Here is an 18,610-nt window from a genome sequence, read left to right as displayed (position 1 = left end):
GACCGCTCATTGACAAAAAGTGCACACATAACTGCTATATGCAGACATGGTCTTAGGCAGGGTCAGAGATTTTGAAAAGGAAACGAGGTTTCAATAATAATAATAATAATAATAATAATAATAATAATAATAATAATAATAATAATAATGATAATAATAATAATAATAATAATAATAATAATAATAATAATAATAATAATAATAATAATAATAATAATAATCTATATATTAAGAAGCTAGGTTTGTATGTTTGCCTCAACAACAAAAGTTTATATGTTTGTCTCCAATCCTTTGAGATCTCGAAAACCACAAGTGCTAGAAACGTACTGTTTTCACTGGTCGATTCCAAATTTTGTGTAGATTGTACAGTTCTAATCATAGATGTTCATTTTACTTCGACCTCACTCACCCTCGCCCTCGCAGTAGCAGTTGGCCCTCGCCCTCGTTCACTCTCGCCCTCGCGAATGGAATTGTCCATCGCCCTCGCGCGCCCTCACCCTCGCTGTCGAAACTTGTCCTAGCCCTCGCGCATCCTCGCCCTCGCCGTCGATGCTTGTCCTCGCCCTCGCCATCGAAGCTTGTCCTCGCCCTCGCGCACCCTCACCCTCGCCATCGAAGCTTGTTCTCACCCTCGCGCACCCTCACCCTATCTGTCGAAGCTTCTCCTCGCCCTCGCACACCCTCGCCCTTTCCGTCGAAGCTTTTCCTCGCCCTCGCGCACCCTCGCCCTCGCGATAGGAGTTGTCCATTATCCTCGCTCGCCCTCGCCTTCGTGCTCAAGACTTTTCCTCGCCCTCGCGCACCCTCGCCCTCATATCATTGAGGGCGAGGGTAATTGAGGGTGAGGAGCCTCGAGAGGGCCTCCTTCGTGAGGATCAGAGCATCAATTATTCAACCTATTTGTTGAATTATTTCCTTATCGTCAGTGGCGGAACCAGGGGGGCGATCGGGGCGATCGCTCCCCCCAGAAGAGGAAACTTCTTTATTTTATATATACAAATAAAACGCATCCCAGAGTTTGTAGCTCTTAAAAGTAGCTCTAAGTAGCAGTATTACAACCCACCCCCCACCAGAAGTCCGTCCTGGATCCGCCCTTGCTTAACATACGTCCTAAAGAAAGGAAACTAAACATATCATCGTATAACTTACTGTGGAACACCTAAAATGGAACAACTGTTACGATGGAGATCTCGGTCGATAGTGACGTTTACATCATTTATCAACAGTATCCAATGCCTTTACTTCAAAATGTTCCTTGAACTACGATGCAAGCATAAGTATTCAGCCACACAAGGGCGGCTCTCATGAGGGTGAGGGTGAAATCAAGGTTTGATGAGTGGCAGTAGAGTGACTGCCGCGGACTATCTGTCAGAATTTGACAGTCAACACGTTGGCCATCCCTGATGTATGTAGCGTAACTGAGGAATTTGAACAAATTCAAAGGGAAAGATCTAAAGAGCTTAATTTTAAAACTCCGTCAGCAAACAAATAAAATACTTCAGAACACTCATTTTTATTCTATGAACCTTAATACATACAAAAACTTTATATTTCCAAATGAAACTATATAGCGACATTAATGGGTCATTTCAAAAGAGTGGGGGGTAACTGTCCCCCTTTTCCCCCCTAATCGCCGCCCATGCTATGATGTTTGGCACATTTGTGCGAAATTAATAATAATACAGTATAATTAAACTGTTTACCCCCAACAAAATCCTGCTCGTTTTGCTGAAGTGGCTTTTCCTAAGTTTTATATGTTTCATATATCCTACAGTTTTTTTCAGACCTTTTTTTTAATTTGTCCAAATTTATATTTCTCGTTTTACCACACAATCGTTCAATACTTGCACTATAATATTTACAATCAGTATATCATCCTGTAACGTATTTTATTCCTAATAAAAATCATTGAACAACACAACATACAAACCCTATCTTACTGGCTTGCACGCGAACCTTTGGTGCATGGGGTCCTGGAGACAATTCCGAGTGGGAGAACATTGAACGACAGTGGATCGAATTCCGCGTTAAACCTATAGGTCCACTTCTCATATAGCCTCGCCGACGAAAGAGGACGCTAAACGGCAATCAGTCAACAGTTGCAAATTTCGGCTGCATAAACAACTTATGTCTTGTGGAACTTGTTAAATTTATTTTGTTAAAGCAGCTCTTTTAACAAAATTTCAGTATTAACGTGTCAGATATTTCTATTTAAGGACGAGAAAAAACATATTATTTATTTTGTAACTAAATGATAGCTCTACCCACGTAGATTATAAAAGCAGAAACAATGAAAATCGATACAATAGTGACTGACATTATTTTAACAAATATCGATTCAGATAATAGTTTGGGCTGTCACAAAACTATGAAAAGTTAAAAATTCCGATTAATTGTAACAACTTCATCAGTGGTGGACATTGGAGGAGGATGTATGCTATTAATCAGCCCATTTCATGGGCATCCAAACTCACGAGCCCAACGCTTGCTAGCTCGGCATTCACGCTCAACCGTTCTCGGGTTCAATAATTAAGCGCTACCCCGAGCGCCAATGAAATAAGTCAGCGCGAGTCCAACTGAGGGAAGTGAGCCCGAGCACGATTCCCAAAGGAATAAATGAGCGAGAGCCCAGTTGAAAAAAATGAGCCCGAGTCCGAGAGAGTCCAGAGCAAAATGGCCATCTATGAACCAAAGTCATTCCATCAAGTCTTTCTCCATCTGATCTACTGCATTCTGATGGTTCTCTCATTGATTGTGTTTGTTCAGATATCAGCGTTCTTGTCATTTACTGCTGAATGACGTGAGTGACTGTCTGTCTGTCTACCAACACTCTTTAAACATGACAGTATAGTAGACACTTCTTATCTAAAACGTCTCCAACACAGGGAGGGCAACAATGAGACACACTTACTTCTTAATGTAGCGCTATTTCTACCCGGAAACTTTCATAGGAAAAATCAAATATTATTCTTATTTGCATTATTATTTTTAATAATTATGTACGTACACACGAGAAATTGTCTACTGCAATTAATTGAAAGGAAAAATACGATTAATGTATAACTTGCTATGACACTAACTTTTCATCTAGGGGCATGGCAGATGATATTTTAAATTTTGCCTCTCTCCAAAAGAGGTCAAACAGCAAACTCCAAAACAGTTGCTTTTAAGGAAGCTTGTCCTCCTCCCTCGCGTGTCCTCGTTCTCCTGAAGGAAGTTGTCTCTAGCCATCGTGCACCCTCGCTCCCGCAGTAACACTTGGCGCTCACCCTCGTTCACCCTCGCCCTCTTCGTCGAAGCTTGTCCTCGCCCTCGCGCATCCTCACCCTCGCTGCCGAAACTTGTCCTCGCCCTCGCGCACCCTCGCCCTCTTCGTCGAAGCTTTTCCTCGCCCTCGCGCACCCTCACCCTCGCCATCGAAGCTTGTCCTCGCCCTCGTGCACCATCGCCCTCGCTGCCGAAACTTGTTCTCGCCCTCGCGCACCCTCACCCTCGCCATCGAAGCTTGTCCTCGCCCTCGCGCACCCTCGCCCTCGCTGCCGAAACTTGTTCTCGCCCTCGCGCACCCTCACCCTCGCCCTCGCATCACTGTGGGCGAGGGAACTTGAGGGTGAAGATGCCCTCGAGAGGGCCACCCTCGCGAGGGTGAACATCTCTGGTTCTAATTGAATATTTAAAGAAACATGGCCGCTATTTCTGTATTACTTTTTTAGAGGTACACTGGAAATGTTGAAATTAAAAAAAAGAAGTATAAAGCATCATATCCTACGAGTTATACATTCCAACACCATATAATCGTTTACTGGAATAGTATATCTCTTAGGTGTTTGCTTCATGGCCAAATGATAATGAAAAATGAAGGATATTAATTTCTCCAGTCTAAGATGAATCTATTGTTTGGAGTGTTTTGCCCAATGAACACCATATATTACTGACGTTATAAGTAGTTCTGTATATAATGTATTTGCTTACTACATACTACATGAAAAAAAAAAACACTGATCATACATGAATTAGAAACCAACCGGAAGTACGCTCAAATCTTGCAAACGGTGCGAGCTATTGAAAAAAATAATTGAAAACATCTCATCTTTATGGCACCATTTGCCGATTTTTATCAAGACATCTTTGACTTGTGCTTGTAAAGGGATATGTACAGATGTTGTGAGGAATAACAAGGAGATTCATGCTCATATGTGAATGATGCGCTGTGTAGAGAGTGCAGGTTCAGCAAGTTATTATTATTATTATTATTATTATTATTATTATTATTATTATTATTATTATTATTATTAATAATAATAATAATAATAATAATAATAATAATAATAATATAACAATTTTGATTACAAGTAGGGTTCCTTCTATTTATCTTGCATGGGAGGCCCTCAAGTCTGCTACGTCAATGGTGTCCCTTAGTCTGTGTTTGTCTCTCTTTCCGTTTCGTGTGGATTTTTGTTTTGTGCTGTTAGGCTTTTATATTAAACCTTTACATTATGTAACCTTTTATTCTTTTTTTTACGAGATTTTTTTTGGGGGGAGAAATGAGAGAAACTGCTTTCCTATGATATTTATTTCTTATCATTCATCTTGTTTGAACTGCTTAAATAACATAATTTTGTGACTTCTTATGCCATCCATTGTTCTCACGATGATAAAATCATCATTCTTAACAGTTTATTTTCTTCTCTTAGAAGCAGTTTGCCACACTGATATATTTGTAGCAAAATTTAGGTTTGATCCAACACCTTTCTAATTCTCAACCACCCCAACGACCCTGTTTTTTGGTTGCTTACTATTGCAAGAAGGGAGAGTTGCAGGTGGGAATGCACTTTTGGAGTCGTCCATTCATGATGAGCTTCTGCCGCTGGGAAGAACTATAGACTCGGACTGTACTGTTGACAATTAGCGCGAGTGCACCTAGCAGTCAAAAGAAACGGTTGGAACAGGTCAACAGAAAGGGTGTTGTATACCTTGCTGACAGCCCCAGACCATATACATCTTTAATGACTGATCAGAAATTGCGAAACCTTAGCTGAGAGGTTTCAAATGTATCCAACGTCTAGCCTAGACCTGGAACAGCCTGGCAATTACTTATTTGGTCCCTGCAGTACCTCCTGAATGGAGTTAAGTTAAATTCAGAATAGATGTGTGAAAACGTGTGTTACAATTGCTTGACCAGAAACAACAGAAGTAACTTAAGATTCTAGTGTTTCCGGAAAAATGGCAGAAGATCATCGAACAAAATGGTGCATATGTGGTTTCATAATGTTCTTTTCAAATCATTGTAAGTATATTCTCAATTTTTACCTCCGAAGGCACAATATTTTTAGACAACGTGATATATGGATCAAGGCTGTAGCAATGAGTCTCTAGCAAAACTGTTACTAATATAACAACGTTGCAAAGCCGTTAGTTTGGCGTTATTTGTTTAATTTTTGCATTTGACTATGTCTCATTCATATGAACGTTTCTACAGTTCTCCGATAATTTTTTCTTTCCCCGAATGGCAAAATGAAATTTTAAAAAAGAAGAAAAAAGTGTAAGCGTGAGAAAGATACAAACTCTAACGTGCCGCGTGAGAAACCTCCCTCGCTGAAGACTGGGAAACAAAATTTACATTAGTGGTTTTCACTTTACTCTCTCTTCTTTGCATGGTTCTTTGATGGTTACTTTGTTTAATTCGCTGTGATATTGTATGTTTTGTATGTGTGCACTTAAAATACTTTAATATAAGAAATGTGCTGTATTAGTTTGGAAACTATTCTTTACAAAATTATTGAAAGAATAATAAACTCTGACAACTGTTGAAGCAGTTTCATGTTCTTGCATTTGACGATAAAATAGTACTCTTTGAAACTACTTTCGTCAGAAACCATTAATTTTTCTCGCATATTTTGCAATCTATGGATCAAAGTTGTAGCAAACAATCTACTCAGATAACGCTTAAAGTTTGTAGCGCTGCTATGTAGTAGGCACATATATCTGTTCACCTTATTATGCTGTCACCTTATATACTTAATAACATGACGCAATACTATTTGAAAATAAGAAAGTACATACTGAGTTGGCAACCTAAATTTCATAAAGCATTGATGATAATGCTTTTGGGTAGCATCTATGGTATGTATAATGTTACTAAATTTTCATATAGATATTTTTTACAGTTATTTAAATTTATCTTAAATTTTACTATAGTCTGGATTCACGTTTCTGAAATCTTTATTGTGCCACAACATCATTATTTATGCCCATTCGCTAACCAATTAAATAACTAACAAACTCTATGGCCTATGAAACCCAGACGTGCAATGTCGCATTTACAAAAGTTCTTGACTTCTGTCCTTAGCCAACTCAATCCAGTTTCTTCTTTGTATTCATATTTCTGCAAGAGCCATCTTAATATTGTCCTTCCATCAGCGCCTAGATCTTCCTAATAGTTGTTTTCCGATTGTATTTCCAGTTAAACCTTTTAAAGCACTCTTACTTTCTTCCATTCTGGCTACATCACCTACCCATCTGAGCCTCCTAGAGTTGATGATCCGAACGATCTTTGGTAAACGGTACAAATCATGCAGTTCCTCTTTTTTTAAATTTTCCATTATTCCCCATTATTTATGCCGATTAGCAGTTACAACTTTGGAATATGTTACGCCTTTGAATGGGCTAACTAAATAAGTTATGCGAAACCCGTTTGACAGTTCGGAAGCACTCCTGGTTATTTGTAAATACCATACTTAGCACAAATAATTCAATGTATTCAAGAAGTGCAAAGCAATTGATCTTCACAATACTCCTTAAACTATTTCTTGAATTTGAATTTCTCAATCGATTATGTATAAATCGTTCGGTCACGTTTCCACTAGTAGCACTACGTACTACTCATTAACAGTGTAATTTGAAACGGATAAAAAACAAAATAATTAATAGTGAAAGCTAACTAACCATATACCCACAGGAAGCTCCAAAATATACGACAAGTTCGAAAGTTTAGCGGAGATCACATTTTCTGAACCCCGATGAGTGTTACCCGCCTTAAACTTACCCTACATGACTTCACAATTTACTCAAATTCACGATAATTCTGACCTTAGAACTAGTGTATATATATATAATGTAATTTCATGTTACGATGCGATACGCACATTCGCGAAATGTATTCTATGTGACCGTAAACACGCATTAGTGAAATAGCAGCTCTCTACGAGAACGTAACGACAAAATCATGAAATGGCGTTTCAACATTATAATTTAGAATGTCCTACCGTGATAATGGAGAAATCAAAAGAGACAGAGAAACAAAACTTTGCACGTAGCAACTAGAGAAATGAGGACACCTGCCCGTGTGTTGACAAAAATCACCGCATGAACAGTATAGTGTTGCCAACTCAAAAAACGTTATATTCTTGTAAATCGAATAATCTAAATTAGACATCATCATTGGAAGCAGCAATGAAAATAAAGACAGAAGAGATGGTAAACGCAGATCAGTGTTGCAAACTTTTCGAGAAATAATGTGAAACATTTGTTAAATGCAAACGTCCCTGGTCTCCATCTTTTACAAACCACATTTCTCAGCTTTAACAAGATACCAAATATCTCAGTCAGTACGTGACTTATCGATCTCACATAACCACAGTACTGCTCCTCATGCTCTACCGCTGTGTATTATAGGTTTTAAAAAATATTGCACTAATAATCTTTTCCGAGTTATTGTACTTTTTTCCAAACTCAACTTTTATCTTCTGTTCACCGGATCCTTCTAGATTTGGAGTCAGCGTAAATAACTCACTTGCTGTGTGCACCAACGATGTTTGCATATAACACATGTTTCACATTATTTCTGGAATTCTTGAATTCTAGAATTCTGGAATTCTTCTTCTTATTTCTGCATTTTGCAATACTGATCTGCGTTTACCATCTCTTTTGTCTTTATTTTCATTGCTGCTTCCAATGATGATATCCAATTTAGGTCATTCGATTTACAAAAACATAAGGTTGTCTTCGGTTGGCAGCACTGTTCAACATCCGGTGATGTTCATCAATATAAGGTTAGGTGCCCTGCTTTCTCTAGTTGTTCCGTGCAAAGTTTCGTTTCTCTGTCTCTTTTGGTTTCTCCGTTATCACGGTTGGACATTCTAAATTATATTAGATCATAATGTTGAAACGTCACGTCGCACGGTGGTACATTTTCTCAATATCATGGTCGAGACCTCCAATTGCATATAATTTTAAAATTTCAGTTGTTAAGTACATAAATAAACAAGGCTTAAAATCATTTTAGTGTCGTGGTTGAGTAGTCAAATAAATCTTATGATCTTAATTTTGCCAGTTAAAAGTGGAACTATACTGTGGATTAAATTTATAACACTCAGTATTCATGTTTTATGCATTTTCTATTTATGGAATTTGTAAGTCTGTGAGCATAATTTCAGAGAATGATGATCTGTCCCAATATGAAATGAAAATGAATGCACAAAAATACCAAATAAACATACTTACATTTTACATACATTTATCACGCATAATTATATACCAATTAAATTACTGTTTGAAATATTATATGCTTGTTGCAAAATAAGTCAAACCGAAAGAAGATCAGAGAATGTTTAAAAATTAAAACAAATAAATTAAAATAATAAGGATGCTGTGGAATTTTAAAAGAATTTTAAAGCTGTATTCCCATCGTTATTATTGCGATTTTGTTAGTTTCGCTTCAACAATAAGTGACAAATCCTTTTCCCCAGTTAATGGAACTATGGAAACCGACGATGCTATATATGCTTTTCTATACTTAGAAGCTCTGTTCAGGGTTGTAAAAATAATGTCCTTTAGTACTTTGGCAGCCTCGACTTCTCCTGTTGCTCGTAGGCTTATTTGCATTGCATATGCAAGTTCACTTTTAGTTGTTGTTGCTAGCAATGTTTCTGTTTTCCTCCTTTTTGAACGATCGCTACTTTCCTCAAAGTCATTCACTGGGCGCCAACCTTTCTGATGCGTTTCAGTGGCATTGACAGGAAAACTGATGCTCTTTTGCAGTCACTGTTAGTTGTAGTCGAGAATTGACTGCAATCATAAATAACAATATCCATTCTATGAAACTTGAACCATTGTGTTACCGGATCGTGCAGAATCGGTAACTGCAAGCTATGCGAAAATTAATAACAAGATGCATCATTGAATAATACACATATATAGGTAAATTATTTTCTTTATTTAAGTGTTATTAGTAATTCTCAATAAATATCATACTAAAATATTCTACAAACCTCCGGGAATTGAAAATCTTTGAAATGAAATCTTTGAGTTTTACGTCCCACGTTTATGCTGGTTAGGCTAAAGGAGACAGTGATGATCAGTAATGAATGAAATGGTAGAATGAAGAAAGTGGGAGGAAACGGTAGATCCCTGAGAAAACCCACGCACACCTCCGGGAATTGAATCCATGTTGTGGTTTTCTTTTCTAACACTAATCCTTACAATATTATAACTTTAGGAAAATAGAATTTCAGAATCGCCATTCACAAGATTATCTCAAGCTGACTGAAGTGAATGTTTAGATTATTAGTCTGGCTCCGTATATTCCTCTAAAGAGATAAGATAAACAAAAGTTGAAAGCCACATCCTTCCTCTTCAATTTATAATAACATTGAAAGCTAGATTAACGATTTTGGTTTTAGGGTTTTGGCCAGGAATTTGGGAAAATGTACCACTGTGCGTCGGCACGGGTTAACGTTCTGGTAGGGAACTGCTATTAGACTAATGCGTGTTTACGGTCACATAGAGTACTTTTCGCGGGTGTGCGTATCGTAACACGAAATTGCCTTATATCAGGGACACCCTAATATATATTTATGTATTCATACTGTATAATTCATATTTGTGTATTTTTTTTTTTTTTTTTTTTTTTGTTAGATTTGAAATTTTATTTTTCGACATCTTGTTGTTCTCTACTTTAAATCACAAGGGTAACACGTACATATTTGTGTGCGGCTATACATACTTGCTTTCACAATTACATTTCAGAGATAAATAAACTTAAAGTGTAGTTCAAAAATGTTCATTCGTTCCCTAAATTCTTGCAAAAAAAAAAAGTTACGTAAATACATAGCAGATGTCATTAATCCTAAAATTATAAAGTGCATTAAGAAAGTGTTTTATTTATTTATTAATAATTTTTGTTTATATAATTTCTACATAGGCATCGCAAAGCAAACATAATGCTTCGAAAATCTAGTACGAAGTTCTCTGGCTCTTTAAACAATGAATGAGTCTCTTTCCCGCTAGAAGCACAACAAATTCCTCCTGCCGCAGCTTAAAATGTGAGGTTTACCCTGGGAAAAATCAGCATACGTGGTACGTGGTTACTGATGGCATTTACTCCCGCTATCATTGTCACTGTTTTTCAGTTCAGCTGAAGTTGCTGCGCAGATTTCCTTCATTCCTTTAGGGGCTACAATACGTTTGGATTCCTGAACTGTTGATAAGCGTGATTCGTCTACATTATATATCCGTTCTGCTGGGTTTGGTGCGTAACTACGATGAACCCCTCTTAAAGATTCGAAGAATCAGTTTACGTTCTCATGATTAAAGCTTGCGGATCGTGCAAGACTAGTTACTTCTGGCTTCCTCAATGAAAGTTCCTGTTTGTGTCTTTTCAGACACAAGCGCATCCACTCCTCACCTGCAATTTCGTTGAGATACCACTGACTTCTGTCATTCTTCCTCTTAGCAACGGCAAAATTGTAAGAACTCTTTTGCAGATTTTTTTTGCTTAAACTATCTTTGCATATGTTTCCAGGTACTCTGCAAGTTCTCTCTCTTCACTCTCAGAAAACACCCTCTTTGTATCGTATATAACATTGTATGAAAAAATTTTCCAACAAGTACCGGACTTTAAGTACATTGTCATATGTTTATGTAGAGCACCTAACTTTAGTTTGTAGATCCTGTACGCTTCAAGAAAAGAGATTCGTCTTTTTGGAGATACAGTTACGGCAGCAAAAGTCACATTCGTAGCTCCAGGATCAATGGGCTCTCTTTTTCTCCCAGTCTTACTTCTCGGCATTTTACCTGAAACACATGAAAAAACAAGCGAATATTTAGAAACCACTTAAAATTATAATTAACAATTTTATAACCGAACCTAATCTATATAAAATACTAGCAGCGTTCACCCCGCTTCGCTGCGGTCACCCCGGAACGCAATAAACTTTGTTACTTAGATAATTTTTACTTTTTCGCTTTCAAGTGATATGATAAAAACCATAGAAGATTGCACTAATGTTAACATTATATCGCCTGTCATTTATGTTAACCCGCCCCGCTTCGCTGCGGTCACCCCAACCCGCCCCGCTTCGCTGCGGTCATCCCGGAACGCAATAAACTTTGTTACTTAGATAATTTTTACTTTTTCGCTTTCAAGTGATTTATAGCGCCTGTCAGTTATGTTAACCCGCCGAGTCACAGGGTCATGCGGGTTGCATATAAATACGTTTATTTTTATACCTATGATGAACTAATAACAAAGGATTTGTACGTATGGACACCTGAATGGTCAATTATCTCAAGACACTGGTAATTGAAAATTAAAGTGATATGATAAAAAACATCTAGGGTCCACATCCTAACAACCCCCCAAAAATGAAAGAAATCGGTTCAGCCGTATTAGCGTGATGAGCGGACAAAGGATTTTTTGTACGTATTGACACCTGATTGGTCAATTATCTCAAGACACTGGTAATTGAAAATTAAAGTGATATGATAAAAACCATCTAGGGTCCAAATCCTAACAACCCCCCAAAAATGAAAGAAATCGGTTCAGCCGTATTAGCGTGATGAGCGGACAAAGGATTTTGTGCGTTCTCTTTTATATATATAGATATCAATTGTTTTAACTACTTGCATCGTGCACCTTTAAACAGTATTATTTATCGGTCAAAGGTACACGATGCATTAATGTTCATAGGTACAAAAGGGTCACCATTACATAATAAAGTTCTCCATTAGCTTAAATATTGCACAGAAGTTAAAACTAAAAATACTACTGTACTCACCAATGATTATATCCCAAGTTTGGACAAATAAATATCACAAGTTGTGAAAACCGAAGAGCACAAACTCAAAAGGTAACTACAAAAAATCTTCGTTTTGGAAGGTGAAAAAAATAAAAGGAACATTACTCGGCACAACACTCAGTAAACAACAGGCAATCGCATTTGCAGTGCCCTTTTTCATTTACTCTTTCAAACGAATTTTAATCACTGCACCTAGATAGCTCTGAATTCGGGAAAAGCATAGGTGTTCAAAGGCACATTGTTTCAAAGGTACAACCTCTTCCCTTACACATTAATGTACATGACTCTTGAAACATAGCAGACGATTTGATTATTTTTGAATATACAATCGGCCGCCGAAGTTCTATCGTATTTGGGAAATATATCTTTCAGAATAAAATGTGATATTTTTGATAAAATTTAATGATTTTGTGCAGTTTGAAGAATAAAATATCTGAAAGAGACATCCAATAGTGTTGAAGTATTTGAGTTGGCGTAGTTTTTCGCGGCAATGGGTCAGGTGGTTCATTTTCTTATAAAGATAAGCTTTCTACAGGACTAACATAGTAAGGAACAATAGCTCCTGGTCCGAGCGATGAAGAACATGAAGTTAATTTAACAAAGACGAGCGAACATACGAGTAAGCAAGCATAACAGTAGTCTATTTTGGACCAATTAGAGTACTGTAGAAACATAATATAATAAACTAAATACTTTATAAAAATGCAATGAAATTGATTTCTTCAGAGAACACATTAGATAAGTTTATCATATTCTTAATTTACATATTTTATATGATGTCTACGCCCAATGAGCAAGAATGTATATTAGCTGGATATATATTTAGTTAATTCTCAGCAAATTGGTTTTATTACTTTGCAAAGAACTAATTTAATTTAAAACACAATTATAGCATTTTCTTTGTTTCTTTTGTTATATTGATCGTGAAGTGTGGCAAGTTTTGGGTAAGCTGACTTGAGCATACATTCCCGAAATTAAAATTTTAAGCAATTAATAATAATAATAATCTATATATTAAAATGCTGCGTTTATATGTTTGTCTCCAAAAAATATTTATATGTTAGTCTCCAATCCTTTCGACAATGAAATCTCGAAAACTACAAGTGCTAGAAACGTCCCTTTTTTCGCTGGTCGATTCCAAATTTTATGTAGATTGTCCAATTCTAATTGAATATTTAAAAACATGACCCTTATTTCTTTATTACATTTTCAGGGGTACACTGGAAGTGTTGAATTTTTTTAAAAAAAGTAAAGCACCATATTCTATGAGTTATACATTCCAACACCACGTTATTGTATATAGGGGTTGTATATCCCTCAGATGTTTGTTTCATGGCCAAATGATAATGAAAAACGAAGGATAACAATTACTCCAGTGTAAAATCAATCTTTATTGTTTGAAGTGTTTTGCGCAGTGAACACCATGTATCACTAACATTATAATTAATTGTATATGTAATGTATTTGCTTATTACATATTGCATACAAGAAGAAAGAAAACACTGATCATACATGAATTAGAAACTCCAACCGGAAGTAGGCTCAATCTTGCAAACGGTGCGAGATATTGAAAAAATAATTTAAAAATCTCCCCTTTTTGGTACCCCTTCCCGAATTTTATCAAGGCGTCTTTCACTTGTGTCTGTAAAGGAACATGTACAGATGTTGTGGGGAAGAAGATTCATGCTCGTATATAATGATGCGCTGTGTACAGAGCACAGGTTCAGCTAATAATAATAATAATAATAATAATAATAATAATAATAATAATAATAATAATAATAATAATATGCATGCGTGCATTCTTTCAAGCTGGCACACCTCAAATCAAGAAAATTTATATCGATAGTTGTAAGTGCACTTATTTCTAACTGGCCGATATATGACGTAATAGAGCCGTGTAAGGAAAGGAGGAGATGTGAGCAAGTATTAGCAAACGCAGTCGTAGGTCCACGAGTACTATGCCGGCAGAGCCATCAATTACGTTATCGATGTTCTCGTTTGTCTATGAATATTCTTTATCGAAATCAAGTAGCCTACCAGTTCCTTCGCCTCTCACTGAGAAGGCAAGCAGCAAACTGTGACATCATACCACGCTCAGTTCAAACTAACTGATATTGAAGTAAAGTGGATAAAATATTGAAAGTACTTCATCGTGTTCTCAGAGGAATCTATTGGCACTGTTTGTTTGTGTGTTTTTCGCGAGCCTTTAATTTTTATTTCAATTCTAAATGCCTATTTCTGAGTTCTACTTTTATTCGGTCTCGATGGAAACACTAGGTTGCATAGTCTGTTATTTAGGATTGAATTAACGAAGATGAGTGTGATTCTTTTCATTGTACTCATTTATGTTTCTCAGTAACCGAGTTCAGTGAAATGCTGCGAAGAGTTGCAGTAATTTTACCCTTTGTTAATTCTATTATTTAGAGTTCTTGATAAAATCCAATATTTTAGTTTACGACTTAATAATATAACAGATTTAAAATATAAATTATGATGAAAACATTTACATAATTAAAATTATTATGTTGCTCTGTGTAACTACAATAAACACCTTAACGATGAAATTATCAATTGAACATTGTAAAGATCCTTCAATTTATATTTCTGTCTAGTGATAGTATTATAATAACACTAAATATAGACTACGTGCTTTTGCGTAGCTACTCGTCTGCATGCTATGCTTTGGCTCTATGTCTCTGTTGATCGAGTAGATTATGCTCATCTTACCAGAAAACGATTAAAAGTTGGCCTAAAAGTAATTTGTTATGATTTAAAATGAACTAATAGCTATTTCTAGTCGTTTTGTTGTTGCACTGTTTCTAGCTTTGTAAATTAGATTCCCTAAATATGAGATATGAATGCTTTATGCAATCTTATTAAAAGAAGAAATCCTCGATGTTCTACAGGCCATTGACACAGAGATAGCGATTTGTGGAGGAAGGGTTTGGGAACCGAGAAAATTATAGTTAAGAGTGGCATGGGGGTGAGGCTGAGGACATGGCTTTGGAAGAGGTAGCGGAGATGAGTCTCAGGATGTCGAGATGATAAGCTTTCAAGGCTCAACCAATCCAGGCACCCAATTTGCAATCTGCAGAAGGTTAATTAGGGCCGAAGCCAAACTGTGAGAGCTCTCAAGTGCTCAGTTCTGGGAAACACAAAGTTCCAAGAAGCAGTTCTTATCATAATGATGGAGGTGCTCTTGTAGCATTTGAAACCATGTTCTATTCTAAAAACAGGAGCACTCACAATAAGGGGATCATGAAAGTCATGTATCATCCAGTAAATAATGGGAGTCAGAAAGAAAGAACTGAAATTAATCCTTAAAAAGCAATAAGTTTTATCGAATGCTACACTAGAGAGCAGTATTGAACATGGCAAAATAAATTTAAAAGCGTCATTGATTTTGTGCGGACGCGTCAGAAAAATTTACGGGAATCTAAAATAAGGAGCATTTAAATCGTTACTTCTGGTAATTACAGTAATTTTATAAAGCTCGTGTCTCGTTGTAGAAAACAGCGAATAAATATGTAAATATAGAATGCTTAAGGATATTTTCCTCGTTTTAAACTTCGGAAATTTTATTGCCGATGCAGTAAAGTTTATAGTATTCTTTAAAATATTCCTTACTTCTTTTATAGCAACTAATAATAATGTCTCTCCAAATTCGAAAAATGTAAAATTATGTCAAAAACTTCTCTATAGGTCTTTCTTTGTGCATTACAAACATATGCAAGTGTTTGCATTAAAAATCCTGCTATATGTTGAAGAATAGCTTGTGAGTTGAAAGTCATTGATGATTAGGATATGAGCAGCAGGTATTTAAATGAAAATCTTCATTAAAAGAATAAATACATAAAAATAAAATAAATAGATAGATTTTAGTAGGGTTAATAGAGAAGCATTCTGTTTAAAATCTTTTTTAAAAACTCATATCATTCTAACTATTCTGAAGCTTTGTTGCTCATCTTGATAGATATCAAGTAGTGAGTAAATTGTTAGTGCTTGAGTTTGTGTTTCTCTAGAGTTTGACACTCTTAAAATTTATTATTTTACTTCCAAGCGGGCTTACTGATAAAACAGAAGTTACATGAATTTTTATTGATTGGTTATTAATGTTCATTTGTAAGGAGAATGTTTCGTTTTTGACTTTTGAATATTTTATTTATTCTGATTTGCACAACGTACTTATTCAGAATTATAAATAATAAGAAACATTTTATTATTTTATACTTCCAGGATCATCATTGTTTCTCTTGATTCACACTGCGGAGTAAAACACATGCAAAAGACAGAAATTCATACTATTATGTTGCCTATAAACAAGGAGGTAATTAGTAGTTAAAGTAGTTTGCTAGTTAATGTTAATTTTCCATTCATGTTCCGCAGTATCATCCACATCATCTGCAAATAAAATACACTGATCTGCCTGGCTCGTACTACACAGTCTCTTTCATAGCTATTCTCAAATCCTTCTTTACTATTCTTGTGAATAAGTATTGAATTGATCAATATTGGCGAAAAGTTCTTTTTTTTAATCATTCCTTCCAATTTCACTATGATTTATCATTTTCTTCTTCTGTTCTATTTGTTTATATATCATTCCTTTTTCTGTCCTACTCGTTAGTTCTAATGTGAGTTTCTTTCGAATCTTCGATCTTTGTGTTCTGTATTTGTTTCTTTACTATTCACATAGAAATTATCACTTCATGCTGCTATAAGCTTTTTATAACGAATGTTTGTCTAAATGTACAAACACAACATGCACTTTGTTCCTTTCGTCTAAAAGTCTTTCAACTATTACTCGATACAAAATAATTGGCTTTCTAAAGCCCTTTTACCGTCTAAATCAAAACTATTCAATTTTATCTTGCAAGCACTGAATATTAGTGGCAATTCTAATACTTGAATTCTTAATTTGATCGTAAATCATGAGACTTTGTGATAAGCAACATTGGGTCTGTTGATTTTCTCGAGCCTCATCCATTTCCTTCTATATGTTATTCCATCAATTCCTTGACAGTCATTCATTTTGACTAATTCATCTCTTTGAACCTACAGGACATAACTTTGAGAAGTTAAGCTAAAAGCTTCGTTTAATATTTCAACTCCTCATCCATATAATTTTCTCTTTAATATTATGTGAGAAATGGAAGGATCACCCGATTTTCATTACACTATATATATGCAAATTCTATGAAACCTCAGAGTGAAAAAATGCAACTGGATAGCGAATCAAACTTGTGTCTTCGTCTTACGTTGCCCGTGTGCTAACCACAAAGAATGAGTCCGATCCCCGAACAGCCATACACTTCTCACTCTTGAGGTCGGCTCAGACCACACTGATTGTACGTCAATATATGTTATGCTTGATGACCCAGTGTTCATATAAATGAACACCTATGATGGCTAATCCAAGGAAAGGTAGAAGGAAAACCAGGAAGAGAAGACCAAGGATAGAATATTTAGATGCAGTTACGAAGAAGAGACCTTACCAAAGTATAAAACAGCTCTCCCAAGGGAGAGAAAAGTTCTAAAATTTCCATGTTGCCCACCAACCTATGGTTGAGATGAACAAGAGAGAGAAATGATGGCTGAACTCTATATTATATGAAAAATTGTAGAAATCAACTGATGTTTCCTTAGACAGAGTTATTCATGTGATTTGAATGTCTGAGCAGCGACTTTAAGAGTGAAAGGTGTGTGACTGACTCTTCGGAGGGTGAATTGGATACTATAGAGGTTAGTCCACCTGCATAGCAAGCTGAAAATCCAATCTCCTTTTTATTTTTCCAAACTTTAATAAGATTCATTTCTTTAATATTATATATATATATATATATATATATATATATATATATATATATATATATATATATATATATATATATATAGGGGTCCGGTGATGAAGTACATATACTTTGGAAGGTGCTAGAGGAGGTCATACTAAGCCAAAGAGTTTAATATGAACATATGGTCTATTCCCCCTTATTTTATAATAGTGAGTTACCTTTGCAGTTAATTGCGTATAGCACACCCTGTATTTGGTGTAAAAACAACAATTATATCTCATTCGAAAGGTAATAAAGCAAGCTTTCCTATGGTCTATAGATTATGGCAAGTATGTCTAAAGGAGAGAAGTAACAGAGGGAAAATTTTAAAAATTCTCTCCATGATTTTTTTCACTTATCTCCTACATTCTACATTCTATTCTAATAAAGAGTAGTCGAAGAAAAAATCATAATCTAACTGTACGCCGGTAAAAGGAATGTTGCTTGGGCCTTGCGACTATTTATTTCAATAATGCAACTTAATTGTAATTTATAATTCAATAAAAATTTATTTAATTACAATAATAATTAATTTACAATAACAGTGTCATCGAAATATCATTACATATACATGCAAACATTAAAATTCAGTAAACAATGTAAAATAAACAGATGTACACAATCAGATAAACAGATGTGCTGTTCATATGCACACATGCTGAGTATGCAGACATGCTGTACTTCTATAGAGGGGTTTTCTGA

At 35.8% G+C, this 18,610-nt stretch overlaps 1 protein-coding gene across 2 annotated transcripts in view; it reads left to right on the top strand.

Moving 5' to 3' along the window:
• Positions 1-18,610, top strand: part of LOC145688533 (protein germ cell-less-like) — a 255,481-nt gene that overhangs the window by 221,494 nt on the left and 15,377 nt on the right. Inside the window, exon 9 of one of the 2 annotated variants that reach the window (XM_081762910.1) lies at positions 16,317-16,407. The exons of the other annotated variant lie outside the window; for it this stretch is intronic. Within the exon in view, the coding sequence (XP_081619036.1) occupies positions 16,317-16,407 (91 nt within the window). The remainder of the gene's footprint in view (positions 1-16,316; positions 16,408-18,610) is intronic. 2 annotated transcript variants of the gene reach the window in all.

This window comes from Thermobia domestica, chromosome 6 (assembly GCF_964235325.1).
Source record: "Thermobia domestica chromosome 6, izTheDome1.hap1.1, whole genome shotgun sequence".
Classification (NCBI taxonomy): Eukaryota; Metazoa; Arthropoda; class Insecta; order Zygentoma; family Lepismatidae; genus Thermobia; species Thermobia domestica.
Note: the sequence above shows the minus strand (reverse complement) of the source record. Positions and strands in the feature narration are given on the sequence as shown.